This window comes from Ranitomeya imitator, chromosome 1 (genome assembly GCF_032444005.1).
Source record: "Ranitomeya imitator isolate aRanImi1 chromosome 1, aRanImi1.pri, whole genome shotgun sequence".
Lineage (NCBI taxonomy): Eukaryota > Metazoa > Chordata > Amphibia > Anura > Dendrobatidae > Ranitomeya > Ranitomeya imitator.
Genome location: NC_091282.1, coordinates 1,048,262,000 through 1,048,277,058, shown reverse-complemented (window position 1 = coordinate 1,048,277,058; position 15,059 = coordinate 1,048,262,000). Strand labels below are relative to the sequence as shown.

At 44.3% G+C, this 15,059-nt stretch overlaps 1 protein-coding gene across 2 annotated transcripts in view; it reads right to left on the bottom strand.

The window, feature by feature from the left end:
- LOC138656828 (uncharacterized) overlaps nucleotides 1-15,059 on the bottom strand; it is a 249,998-nt gene that overhangs the window by 137,325 nt on the left and 97,614 nt on the right. For both annotated transcript variants that reach the window (XR_011316976.1, XM_069744102.1), the window contains exons 7-8: nucleotides 11,409-11,508; nucleotides 1,514-1,557 (exon numbers count right to left, since the gene is read on the bottom strand). Coding sequence is in view for 1 of the 2 variants with exons in the window: in XM_069744102.1 (XP_069600203.1) it covers nucleotides 1,514-1,557; nucleotides 11,409-11,508 (144 nt within the window). In the remaining variant the exon portion in view is untranslated. The remainder of the gene's footprint in view (nucleotides 1-1,513; nucleotides 1,558-11,408; nucleotides 11,509-15,059) is intronic.

Genomic DNA, 15,059 nt, shown 5'->3' with positions numbered 1-15,059 from the left:
TGCTATACAGACACACACACACCACTCTGCTATACACATATAATAATCTTTATTTTTATATAGCGCTAACATATTCCGCAGCGCTTTATATTTTGCACACATTATCATCACTGTCCCTGATGGGGCTCACAATCTAAATTCCCTATCAGTATGTCTTTGGAATGTGGGAGGTAACCGGAGTGCCCGGAGGAAACCCACGCAAACACGGAGAGAACATACAAACTCTTTGCAGATGTTGTCCTTGGTGGGGTTTGAACCCAGGACTCCAGCGCTGCAATGCTGCAGTGCTAACCACTGCGCCACCGTGCCGCCCACATACACCACTCTGCTATACACATACACACACCACACTGCTATACACATACACACACCACTCTGCTATACACACACACCACTCTGCTATACACATACCACTCTGCTATACACATACCACTCTGCTATACACACATACCAATCTGCTATACACACACCACTCTGCTATACACACACCACTCTGCTATATACACACCACTCTGCTATACACATACCACTCTGCTATACACATACACACACCACACTGCTATACACATACACACACCACACTGCTATACACATACACACACCACTCTGCTATACACATACCACTCTGCTATACACATACCACTCTGCTATACACACATACCAATCTGCTATACACACACCACTCTGCTATACACACACCACTCTGCTATACACATACCACTCTGCTATACACACACACATGTTGGCAGCTGATACGGCTTGTTCATACATTCCATTTTTCCCCAGGAAAAAAACACAGCATTTTACAGTACCAGCAAAATGAACAAGATATCTGAAATGTCATGCGCACGCTGTTTATTTTTTCCTTGTAGATTTGAGCCATCAGAGCGTTTTATTAAATCTACAGAATGTCAATTCTTTCAGCGTTTTTCACCCATTCAAAGGAAATAGAATAAAAATAAACAAGTAAACTTACACAGCCATGCGCCTGGCACCACCTGACTGCTGCAAAAACCAAACGTGCACATACCCAAACGTTTTTTTTTTGTTTTTTGTTTTTTAGGGTGGCCAGGAATCTGAATGCCAATACCTGGATATACTTTGCACTATATGTAATATGTTTCAAATGAAATCACATTGCTGGGTAGAGAGGAAAAAGACAAACTCAAACATACATTTTTGGCCATAAATGGATTTTCCATGTTAAAAAAAAAGAGTAAACTTTGAAATTAATGAGTCTACAAGTGTACATAGGGCAGGTCAATTTTCACCTAGTGCATTGAGCCTCTGTATTATTCCCTTCCTAGCTCGTTTTCTTGATTGACATCTCTTCTTGACGGAGCAGAAGAAATGACAATCTGTGGCCAGAATAGCATGCATGGACTGGGCTTTTCTTAGCCTACCAACAATGTCATTAGTTTGGTGACCCCAAAGCTCCTAAAGGTTTCCATTTAAATACTGACACATGATTGAAAAGTATGAAGTACAGTCATCCATCAGAGGTAATAGTTACCTTCCAGCAGCCAGTAAGTCAAAGTCATTTCTCTTCCAGCCAAACTATAAGACAGGGGAAGACAGGAAAATAAACTATTATTTTAAGTAATGAAAAGTGCTGTTATTTATTAAAAAATAAATCTGCAGATATGTTTGGGTATACTACAATGATAGGTTACACTCAAACCTAACATAATAAAATACAGAAATGTTACAATTAGAAAACAAAAAAAAACCTAAGAATTACTCAAGCAAATGAACACTTTTGTTCTCAAACGGTTCACTGAATTGAAAAATATGAATTTATTCTTTGGCGCCATCTGTCATGGGCACAATATCACTATTAATTGGATAGCAGAGGAACAAGGAATGTTAAAAAGTCCCATGAGGAATGAGATCATATATTATGTATGTTGTATTCATTTATCAGTAAAACCATTGCTCTATCCCAGGAAGCAAAGTCTATTGTGACATATTGTGATAGTTACATTATTTTCTGAGGTTTCTATAAAGCACTGAACCAATAGGGAAAATACGGTACACACAATTGTTAAGGTATAGGTCTACACTGGTATATGGCACCACCTTGTGGAAACAAGTAGGGGCAGCAGGTTCATTTTTCCTAAAATAGTAAAAAAATAACAATTTTACAGTGCTTAGAAAGAAAGTGTTATTCCTAAAATAGTAAGCTATCCCCTTACCACTGGGACCCCCAGCAATCCTGAGAGCAGGCCTATGGAACCTGGCAATAGAGCTCCTTCTTGAATGGAGTGGAGGAGTGGATGTTCGACCTCTGCTCCGTCCATTATGACTATCAAAAACAGTTAGGTCCTGGACTGGATTGGTCAGCTGGATCGCTTCAGGCATGCACAGTAGCCTCTAAGGATGCCTATACACCTTATATAGCTGGTTCGGTCTGAAGCTTTCTCTCCCAACTCCCCTATATACAGTTTACACCTATTGTATACAGTAGAAAGCGAGATGAAAACTAGGAGGCTATAGCTAGAGACCCTCAGATTCTGGACAGCAGAGGTGAGTGTCATCAGTAGATAAGTGGTACTGGAAGCTCTGGGACTTTACACGAGTTTTCTATCTATCCCTTTGGCCTTGGGTAAGAGTGGACAGAGGTCTCATGGACACCAACAGAAAGGGCGGGATGAGGAGGCAGTATGGCAATAGAAATAAAGGGGGCTACTTTCCAGGCTAGGTAAAGATGGCAGATTACAACAAAAAGATTGAAATGCCCAAATGCATTAATTTCAATGGAGAATAAAAATAGAAAACAAAATAGGAAGATAACCAATGCTGTCTTTTTGGCTTGGATCAATGTAAATGCCCCCGACAAGGTGAACAAGATGTGGAATTATTAAAAGTTTCACCTGACCGTTTGGACCTACAGTAGAGACCAAAAGTTTGGACACACCATGTCATTTAAAGATTTTTCTGTATTTTCAGGACTATGAAAATTGTACATTCACACTGAAGGCACCAAAACTATGAATTAACACATGTGGAATTATTTACTTAACAAAAATGTGTGAAACAACTGAAATTATGTCTTATATTTTAGGTTCTTCAAAGTAGCAACCATTTGCTTTGGTGACTGCTTTGCGCACTCTTGGCATTCTCTTGATGAGCTTCAAGAGGTAGTCACCGGGAATGGTCTTCCAACAATCTTGAAGGAGTTGCCAGAGATGCTTAGCACTTGTTGGCCCTTTTGCCTTCACTCTGCGGTCCAGCTCACCCCAAACCATCTCGATTGGGTTCACGTCTGATGACTTTGGAGGCCAGGTCATCTGGTGTAGCACCCCATCACTCTCCTTCTTGGTCAAATAGCCCTTACACAGCCTGGAGGTGTGTTTGGGGTCATTGTCCTGTTCAAAAATAAATGATGGTTCAACTAAACGCAAACCAGATGGAATAGCATGCCGCTGCAAGATGCTGTGGTAGCCATGCTGGTTCAGTATGCCTTTAATTTTAAATAAATCCCCAACAGTGTCACCAGCAAAGCACCCCCACACCATCACACCTCCTCCATTCTTCACGGTGGGAACCAGGCGTGTAGAGTCCATCCGTTCACCTTTTCTGCGTCACACAAAGACACGGTGGTTGGAACCAAAGATCTCAAATTTGGACTCATCAGACCAAAGCACAGATTTCCACTGGTCTAATGTCCATTCCTTGTGTTCTTTAGCCCAAACAAGTCTCTTCTACTTGTTGCCTGTCCTTAGCAGTGGTTTCCTAGCAGCTATTGTACCATGAAGGCCTGCTGCACAGTCTCCTCTTAAGGGCTTGTTTTCACTTGCGAGGAACACGTCCGTGTCTCGCATGTGGAAACGAAGCTCTGGTGCCGGCACTCCGGAGCGGAGCGTGCGGCTCCATGTGTTCCTATGCGGCCGCACTCTCCTCTTAACAGTTGTTGTAGAGATGTGTCTGCTGTTGTGAATTCTGTGGCTGAATTCACTCCTGTGGTCACAAGTGGTATTGCAGCCTCTGGGCTTCCTCCCTCAGGTGTTTTGGTGAGCTCGTTGGCTGCCTTGCTATTTAACTCCACCTGAGTCTGTCTTCCTTGCTCCTTGTCAATGTTCCAGTGTTGGATCTGAGCTTCTGCATCTTTCCTGTGACCTGCTGCTCTGCTAGATAAGTGTTACTTTGTTTTTGTTTCCGTTTTTTCTGTCCAGCTGTGCTATTCTCTTTTGCTGGAAGCTCTGAGACGCAAAGGGTGCACCGCCGTGCCGTTAGTTCGGCACGGTGGGTCTTTTTGCCCCCCTTTGCGTGGTTCTGCTTTAGGGTTTTTTGTAGACTGCATAGTTCTCTTTGCTATCCTCGCTCTGTCTAGAATATCGGGCCTCACTTTGCTGAATCTATTTCATTCCTACGTTTTGTCTTTTCATCTTGCTAACAGTCATTATATGTGGGGGGCTGCCTATTCCTTTGGGGTATTTCTCTGAGGCAAGTCAGGCTTGTATTTCTATCTTCAGGCTAGTCAGCTCCTCAGGCAGTGCCGAGTTGCATAGGTAGTGTTAGGCGCAATCCACTGCTGCTTTTAGTTGTGTGAGGATAGGTTCAGGTATTGCAGTCTGCAGAGATTCCACGTCTCAGAGCTTGTTCTATTGTTTTTGGGTTATTGCCATATCACTGTATGTGCGCTGATTACTGCACACTGTGTTGCCTGATAGCACAGCATAACAGTACAAGGAGCCAAACCAATGATTCTCAATAGAGGGAAAAAAGAAGTCCTGACATCATTTTTTTTTTTTTCCTCAGCTCTGTCTTCAGTTTTTTTTGTTTTTTTTTTCCCCTAGACATTAGAGTGCTTCAGGACACAGCTGTGGACATGGATATTCAGGCTCTGTGCTCCTCAATGGATAATCTCGTTATAAATGTACAAAAGATTCAAGATACAATTGATCAGAAATCTATGTTAGAACCAAGAATTCCTATTCCTGATTTGTTTTTTGGTGACAGAACTAAGTTCCTGAGCATCAAAAATAATTGTAAGCTATTTCTGGCCTTGAAACCTCATTCTTCTGGTAATCCTATTCAACAGGTTTTGATTATTATTTCTTTTTTGCGCGGCGACCCTCAAGACTGGGCGTTTTCTCTTGCGCCAGGAGACCCTGCATTGAGTAATGTTGATGCGTTTTTCCAGGCGCTTGGATTGCTTTACCCTGAGCCTATGCAGTGCGACAGGACTATGACTAAAGTTGAACGGCAAGAACACAGACGTCTGAACAGGCTGTGTTTCTACTGTGGTGATTCCACTCATGCTATTTCTAATTGTCCTAAGCGCACTAGGCGGTTCGATAGCTCTGCCGTCATTGGTACTGTACAGTCCAAATTCCTTCTGTCCATTACCTTGATATGCTCTTTGTCATCGTATTCTGTCATGGCGTTTGTGGATTCAATCGCTGCCCTGAATCTGATGGATTTGGATTATGCTAAACGTTGTGGGTTTTTCTTGGAGCCTTTGCGGTGTCCTATTCCGTTGAGAGGAATTGATGCTACACCTTTGGCCAAGAATAAACCTCAGTACTGGACCCAGCTGACCATGTGCATGGCTCCTGCACATCAGGAAGTTATTCGCTTTCTGGTACTGCATAATCTGCATGATGTGGTCGTGTTGGGGTTGCCATGGCTACAAACCCATAATCCAGTATTAGATTGGAACTCTGTCGGTAACCAGCTGGGGTTGTCAGGGAGTACATGGTGATGTTCCATTTTTGTCTATTTCGTCATCCACCCCTTCTGAGGTCCCAGAGTTCTTGTCTGATTATCAGGATGTATTTGAATAGCCCAAGTCTGATGCCCTACCTCCGCATAGGAATTGTGATTGTGCTATCAATTTGATTCCTGGTAGTAAATTCCCTAAGGGTCGTTTATTTAATTTGTCCGTGCCTGAACACACCGCTATGCGCAGTTATGTGAAAGAATCCCTGGAGAAGGGACATATTCGCCCATCGTCATCACCATTGGGAGCAGGGTTCTTTTTTGTAGCCAAAAAGGATGGTTCGCTAAGACCGTGTATTGATTACCGCCTTCTTAATAAGATCACTGTTAAATTTCAGTATCCCTTGCCATTGATATCTGACTTGTTTGCTCGGATTAAGGGGGCTAGTTGGTTTACTAAGATTGATCTTCGTGGTGCGTATAATCTGGTGAGAATCAGGCAGGGAGATGAATGGAAAACGGCATTTAATACGCCCGAGGGTCATTTTGAGTATCTGGTGATGCCGTTCGGACTTGCCAATGCTCCATCTGTTTTTCAGTCTTTTATGCATGACATTTTCCGTGAGTATCTGGATAAATTCCTGATTGTTTACTTGGATGACATTTTGATCTTCTCTGATGATTGGGAGTCTCATGTGAAGCAAGTCAGAATGGTTTTCCAGGTACTGCGTGCTAATTCCTTGTTCGTGAAGGGATCAAAGTGTCTCTTCGGTGTGCAGAAAGTTTCATTTTTGGGGTTCATCTTTTCCCCTTCTACTATCGAGATGGATCCGGTTAAGGTCCAGGCCATCCAGGATTGGACTCAGCCTACATCTCTGAAAAGTCTGCAGAAATTCCTGGGCTTTGCTAATTTTTATCGTCGCTTCATCTGTAATTTTTCTAGCATTGCCAGACCATTGACCGATTTGACCAAGAAGGGTGCTGATTTGGTTAATTGGTCTTCTGCTGCCGTGGAAGCTTTTCAGGAGTTGAAGCGTCGTTTTTGCTGTGCCCCTGTGTTGTGTCAACCAGATGTTTCTCTTCCGTTCCAGGTCGAGGTTGATGCTTCTGAGATTGGAGCAGGGGCGGTTTTGTCACAGAGAGGTTCTGGTTGCTCAGTGTTGAAACCATGTGCTTTCTTTTCCAGGAAATTTTCTGCTGCTGAGCGTAATTATGATGTGGGCAACCGAGAGTTGCTGGCCATGAAGTGGGCATTCGAGGAGTGGCGTCATTGGCTTGAGGGAGCTAAGCATCGCGTGGTGGTATTGACTGATCATAAGAATCTTACTTATCTCGAGTCTGCCAAGCGCTTGAATCCTAGACAGGCCCGTTGGTCGTTATTTTTTGCTCGTTTTGATTTTGTGATTTCGTACCTTCCGGGCTCTAAAAATGTGAAGGCGGATGCTCTGTCTAGGAGTTTTGTGCCCGACTCTCCGGGGTTATCTGAGCCGGCGAGTATCCTCAAGGAAGGAGTCATTGTGTCTGCCATCTCTCCTGATTTGCGGAGAGTGTTGCAGAAATTTCAGGCTAATAAACCTGATCGTTGTCCGGCCGAGAAACTGTTCGTCCCTGATAGGTGGACTAATAAACTTATCTCTGAACTTCATTGTTCGGTGCTGGCTGGTCATCCAGGAATCTTTGGTACCAGAGAGTTAGTGGCTAGATCCTTCTGGTGGCCATCTCTGTCACGGGATGTGCGTGCTTTTGTGCAGTCCTGTGGGATTTGTGCTAGGGCTAAGCCCTGCTGTTCATGTGCCAGTGGGTTGCTTTTGCCCTTGCCGGTCCCGAAGAGGCCTTGGACACATATTTCGATGGATTTCATTTCTGACCTTCCCGTTTCTCAAAAGATGTCGGTCATTTGGGTGGTCTGTGATCGCTTTTCTAAAATGGTCCATCTGGTGCCCTTGGTTAAATTGCCTTCCTCCTCTGATTTGGTGCCTTTGTTCTTCCAGCATGTAGTTCGTTTGCATGGCATTCCTGAGAATATTGTTTCTGACAGAGGTTCCCAGTTTGTCTCGAGGTTCTGGCGAGCCTTTTGTGGTAGGATGGGCATTGACCTATCTTTTTCCTCGGCCTTCCATCCTCAGACTAATGGCCAGACCGAACGAACCAATCAGACCTTGGAAACATATCTGAGATGTTTTGTTTCTGCTGACCAGGATGATTGGGTGTCATTTTTGCCGTTGGCTGAGTTCGCCCTTAATAATTGGGCCAGCTCGGCTACCTTGGTCTCTCCATTTTTCTGCAATTCTGGGTTCCATCCTCGTTTCTCTTCAGGACAGGTTGAGTCTTCGGACTGTCCTGGTGTGGATTCTGTGGTGGACAGGTTGCAGCAGATCTGGACTCAGGTAGTGGACAATTTGACCTTGTCCCAGGAGAAGGCTCAGCTTTTCGCTAATCGTAGACGCCGTGTGGGTCCCCGACTTCGTGTTGGGGATCTGGTTTGGTTATCTTCTCGTCATATTCCTATGAAGGTTTCCTCTCCTAAATTTAAACCTCGTTTTATTGGTCCGTATAGGATTTCTGAGATTCTCAATCCGGTGTCTTTTCGTCTGACCCTCCCAGACTCCTTTTCCATACATAATGTATTCCATAGGTCGTTGTTGAGAAGATACGTGGCACCTATGGTTCCATCTGTGGAGCCTCCTGCCCCTGTTTTGGTGGAGGGGGAATTGGAGTATATTGTGGAGAAAATTTTGGATTCTCGTGTCTCTAGACGGAAACTCCAGTATCTGGTCAAATGGAAGGGTTATGCTCAGGAGGATAATTCCTGGGTTTTTGCCTCTGATGTCCATGCCCCAGATCTTGTTCGTGCCTTTCATGTGTCTCATCCTGGTCGGCCTGGGGGTTCTGGTGAGGGTTCAGTGACCCCTCCTCAAGGGGGGGGTACTGTTGTGAATTCTGTGGCTGAATTCACTCCTGTGGTCACAAGTGGTATTGCAGCCTCTGGGCTTCCTCCCTCAGGTGTTTTGGTGAGCTCGTTGGCTGCCTTGCTATTTAACTCCACCTGAGTCTGTCTTCCTTGCTCCTTGTCAATGTTCCAGTGTTGGATCTGAGCTACTGCATCTTTCCTGTGGCCTGCTGCTCTGCTAGATAAGTGTTACTTTGTTTTTGTTTCCGTTTTTTCTGTCCAGCTGTGCTATTCTCTTTTGCTGGAAGCTCTGAGACGCAAAGGGTGCACCGCCGTGCCGTTAGTTCGGCACGGTGGGTCTTTTTGCCCCCCTTTGCGTGGTTCTGCTTTAGGGTTTTTTGTAGACTGCATAGTTCTCTTTGCTATCCTCGCTCTGTCTAGAATATCGGGCCTCACTTTGCTGAATCTATTTCATTCCTACGTTTTGTCTTTTCATCTTGCTAACAGTCATTATATGTGGGGGGCTGCCTATTCCTTTGGGGTATTTCTCTGAGGCAAGTCAGGCTTGTATTTCTATCTTCAGGCTAGTCAGCTCCTCAGGCAGTGCCGAGTTGCATAGGTAGTGTTAGGCGCAATCCACTGCTGCTTTTAGTTGTGTGAGGATAGGTTCAGGTATTGCAGTCTGCAGAGATTCCACGTCTCAGAGCTTGTTCTATTGTTTTTGGGTTATTGCCATATCACTGTATGTGCGCTGATTACTGCACACTGTGTTGCCTGATAGCACAGCATAACAGTCTGCTGCTAGAACTCTGTGTGGCATTGACCTGGTCTCTAATCTAAGCTGCTGTTAACCTGCGATTTCTGAGGCTGGTGACTCGGATAAACTTCTCCTCAGAAGCAGAGGTGACTCTTGGTCTTCCTTTCCTGGGGCGGTCCTCATGTGAGCCAGTTTCTTTGTAGCGCTAGATGGTTTTTGCCACTGCACTTGGGAACACTTTCAAAGTTTTCCCAATTTTTCAAACTGAATGACCTTCAATTCTTAAAGTAATGATGGCCACTCGTTTCTCTTTACTCAGCTGCTTTTTTCTTGCCATAAAACAAATTCTAACAGTCTATTCAGTAGGACTATCAGCTGTGTATCCACCAGACTTCTGCACAACACAACTGATGGTCCAAAAGCCATTTATAAAGCAAGAAATCCCACTTATTAAACCTGACACGGCACATCTGTGAAGTGAAAACTATTCCCAGTGACTACCTCTTGAAGCTCATCAAGAGAATGCCAAGAGTGTGCAAAGCAGCCATCAAAGCAAAAGGTGGCTTCTTTGAAGAACCTAGAATATAACACACTAGATGGTGGCCCGATTCTAACGCATCGGGTATTCTAGAATATGCATGTCCACGTAGTATACTGCACAGCCCACGTAGTATATTGCCCAGCCACGTAGTATATTGCCCAGTCACGTAGTATATTGCCCAGTCACGTAGTATATTGCCAGTCACATAGTATATTGCCCAGTCACGTAGTATATTGCCAGTCACGTAGTATATTGCCCAGCCACGTAGTATATTGCCCAGCCACGTAGTATATTGCCCAGTCACGTAGTATATTGCCCAGTCACATAGTATATTGCCCAGTCACGTAGTATATTGCCCAGTCACATAGTATATTGCCCAGCCACGTAGTATATTGCCCAGCCACGTAGTATATTGCCCAGTCACGTAGTATATTGCCCAGTCACGTAGTATATTGCCCAGTTACGTAGTATATTGCCCAGTTATGTAGTATATTGTCCAGCCACGTAGTATATTGCCCAGCCACGTAGTATATTGCCCAACCACGTAGTATATTGCACAGCCAGGTAGAATATTGCACAGCCACGTAGTATACAGCACAGAGCCACGTAGAATACAGCACAGCCACGTAGTATACTGCCCAGACACGTAGTATATTGGCCAGTCACATAGTATATTGCCCAGCTACATAGTATATTGCCCAGCCAGGTATGTAACAGGTTAAAAAATAAAAAAGAAACATATTCTCACCTTCTGAGGGCGCCTTGTAGTCCTCTCGCCTACAGCTTCCGGTCCCAGGGTTGGTATGAGCGCAGGACCTGTGATGACGTCGCGGTCACATGACCATGACGTCATGGCAGGTCCTTCTCGCATACCATCCTTAGCAACGGAACCTGCCGCTTGCACTGCCGAGGACAGGGCGACACGTCGGAGGGTGAGAATAACGTTTTTTTTTTTATTATTATTATTATTTGAAACATTAGATCTTTTTACTATTGATGCTGCGTACGCAGCATCAATAGTAAAAAGTTGGTCACACAGGGTTAATAGCTGCGTAACCGGAGTGCGTTACACGGCGCTCCGGTAATGCTGGCATTAACCCTGTGTGAGGGCTGACTGGAAGACTGGAGGGGACTATGGAGCGGGCACTGACTGCGGGGAGGAAAGAGCGGCCATATTGCCGCCGGACTGTGGCCGTCGCTGATTGGTCGTGGCAATGGTTGTGGGCATTTTGCCACGACCAATCAGCGACTTGGATTCCATGACAGACAGAGGCCGCGACCAATGAATATCCGGGACAGACAGAAAGACGGAAGTGACCCTTAGACAATTATATAGTAGATAATTTCAGTTGTTTCACACTTTTTTGTTAAGTATATAATTCCACATGTGTTAAGTCATAGTTTTGATGCCTTCAGTGTGAATGTACAATTTTCATAGTCATAAAAATACAGAAAAAGCTTTAAATGAGAAGGTGTGTCCAAACTTTTGGTCTGTACTGTACATGACCGGGCTCCCTGTAGCTAGGTAACTGTAGATTACAGATCTAAATACGTACAGAGTGAATTAGTGGCCCCAGGACAAGGCTGCTGTCCACACATCTTCCAGTGATCACAATATCGGCCCCAAGATCCAAAGCCCTGCTAATAGGTCTTGCCCTAGAAACAAAATTAGAACAGTTAGCTGTCACCAAACAGGTTGTGTAGTGGATGATAATTATACTTCATACATTATATTAAAAGGGTATTCCCACAATCACATCCAAAGTAATACACAATTGGAATAAAAAAATAAATAAATCACAAACTTTTTTTTTTAATTTACCACCTAAAATACCCCTAATGCAGCCTGTATCATCACTTTGTTTCCCTTAACTACATCGTTTAGTAATTCTTCGTAGATAAGTCTGTCATTTGGGTTTTTTCTTTCCTAAAGAGGTGGTCACTTATCTTTTTGATAGTCTAGGTCTATATCCTATAGATTCGGAATTTATTACTATGTAGTATAATTGGTCGATTTCTAAGCTGTGTGCTTATTTACAATACAACTATACGATTAGTAATGGATAGGTGTCTTATAGACGCCTGTCCATTACTAAGCCTTGGGCTTGATGTCACCTGGCAATGCGAATGTGACATCAACCCCACATATGTGATGAGCCCCATTTGCCACCGCCTCAGGGCAAGTGGGAAGATTCGGGCAAAGCGTCAGAATTGGCGCATCTAATAGATGCGCCTTTTCTGGGCAGCTGCGGGTGGCTATTTTTCGGCTGGGAGGGGCCAATATCTATAGTCCCTTACCAGCCTGAGAATACCAGCACCCAGCTGTCTGCTTAAGCTTGGCTGGTTGTCAAAAATGCGAGTGACCCAACACTGTTTTTTTTATTCTTGATAACAAATGTTGCAAAAGCTGACAGCGGAGGGTTGAAGCCTGCAGCTGTCAGTTCCACCTATCAAAAATACAGGAGAACCCATACCAATTTTTTTATTATTATTATTTAGAGCACAGGTTCTGGCTGATGAATACTCCAATCCAGGGCTGCCACTAAGAATTTCAGGGCCCTATACTGTCAAAATTTTTGAGCCCCCTTGAGACTCTGCCCAGGCTGCACCCCAGCTCCACCTCCACAGTCCCACTACCCACTCTTGGAAAAACGTCACTTCTGCATCACATCCTCACTAATCACACATTAACAGTTCCACTGAATACCAGATCCCACACATCAGCTTTTGTTTTGGCCTAAAGATTTTTTTAAGCCGCCACCATGGCAAGGTAGTCTCCTCTGGCAGGGCCATTAGTCTACTCTAACCTATTAAACATTTGTTAAAATACCCAATACTCTTTTAGGTATATTTTTCTTTTTCTTTAAGCGAATGGGTCACATGCATTTTTTAAAATAATTGAAACCAGATTTATTATAATCTGTATTTCTAATTACAGATTATTGCATCCTATTTTTCTGTACATTTATGGAAGCTGTTGGTATCGGTCTGCATTCGGACCGCAGTGCATGTATGTATGCATGTATGAGGATGCGGCCGGGAGATCGGCGCCCAGTCCATGCACGGCAGTTCAAGGGCAGACCAATAATTATACAGTCATAAAAAGAAGTAAGGATGTTTCCCAATCATATACACCCACTTTTTATATGTCCATCAATATGGAGATGTGAAGGCTTGCTTTTTGCAGGACGAGTTGTACTTTTGAATGACATGATTGATGATTGGTTTTACCAAATAGTGTACTGGAAAATGGGACAAAAATTCAAAGTGTGGCAAAATTGGAAAAAAATGCTACAAATCTTTTTTGGTTGTTTTTTTTTTTTTAACACGTTCACTAAATGCTAAAATTGTCACTATGATTCTCCAGGTCATTACAAATTCGTAGAAACCAAACACGTCTAGGATGTTTTTAATTTAAGTGGTGAAAAAAACATCCAAAGTTTGTCAAAAGTGAAAAAAAAGATGCCATTTTCCGAGACCAATAGCGTCTCCATTTTGTAAGATCTTGGGCTGAGTGAGGGCTTATTTTTTGCACGCCAAACTGACGTTTTTATTTATACCATCTTGGTGTAGATATGATATTTTTATCACCCATTATTGCATTTCAATGCAATGTTGCAGTGACCAAAACAATGTAATTCTGCTGTTTTTGATTTTTATTCTCAGTACGCACTTAACCGATTGGATTAATTCTATTCATATATTGACAGATCGGGCGATTCTGAACGCGGCAATGCCAAATATGTGTATTTTTTTATTCTATTTTATTTTGAATGCAGAAAATAGAGGGTGATTTAAACTTTTATAATTTTTTAAAAACTTTTTTTTCCACTTTTTACTAGCTTCAGTAGTCTTTATGGGAGGCTAGAAGCTGCGATCATCTGATCGCCTCTGCTACACACAGGATTGCTTCAGCCCTGCTTAATGAAGCAGAAATGCTCACTTGCCATGAGCGCCGACCGCTGGGCGACGCTCATAGAGCAGCAATGACAACTATAGGTTTCTGCTGCAGACCCTGGGTTGTCATGTCAACCCATCGGCGACCCATGGTCAGGTTACACGGTCGCCAATGGGCGTGGTTTGTGTCATGCTTCTGGGGCGTGCATGTTAAGTATCACTGTCAGACACTGACAGCGACATTTAACATGTTAACAGCTGTGGGTGGATTGCGATTCCACCGTCTGTTAGGAGCACATGACAGCTGGTCAGATCAGCTGTCATATGCCGGAATAGGTGCAGGCTCATCGCCAGAGCCCGCACCAAACAGGGGGAGGCATCCAATGAAGGATACTGCATGGTATTGCGTGTTAAGGGGTTAATAAATGTGAACAGTGTATATTATTGCATATATATTCACCAGTTATACACTACTAAAAAAATCTCTTTCTTGGTATTCTTAAAAAAAAAAAAAAACAACTAATTCTAGAATATACTGTAAACACACCTCAAAACACGAGAACTCAAAAAGTGATAACAGAAAAAAAAATCAAGTAGTCAAGCATAAAGGGGGATCACCCTATTTGTCAACTACTCTTGTTCCTACCTGTCCGCAGAGGTTGGCACCCTTTTAAAACGCAATTGGTGCTGTCGCTCCTTGTCGACTAGCCCTGGTCGTCCTCACTGCCTCCTCAGCCTCTCACTGTCAGACGCAGACTCCCCTCAGCAGCTTCCCCCTGCTGGAGCCTCTCCTCACTCCCGTAAGCAGCCTCCCCCTGCAGGATGCAGCCTCCACTGCCAGACGAAGAATTCCCTCAGTAGCCCCTGCTAACTCCCTTCAGCAGCCTCCCCGATGCAGGATGCAGACTCCTCTCCGCAGCCTCACCACTCCCCTCAGCAGGCTCCCCTCTCCTCACTCCCCTCAGCAGCCTCCCCACTCCCCTCAGCAGGCTCCCCTCTCCTCACTCCCCTCAGCAAGCTCCCCTTCCCTCACTCCCCTCAGCAAGCTCCCCTTCCCTCACTACCCTCTCTCCTCTGCAGCCTCCCCTCTCCTCACTCCCTTCTGCAGCCTCCCATCACCTCACTCCCCTCAGCAGCCTCCTCTTTCCTCACTCCCCTCTGCAGCCTCCTTTCTCCTCACTCCCCTCAAAAGCCTCCACTCTGCAGCATCCCATCACATCACTCCCCTATGCAGTCTCCTTTCTCCCCTCAGCATCCTCACATTTCCTCACTCCCCTCAGCAGCCTCCTTTCTCCTTACTCACCTCAGCA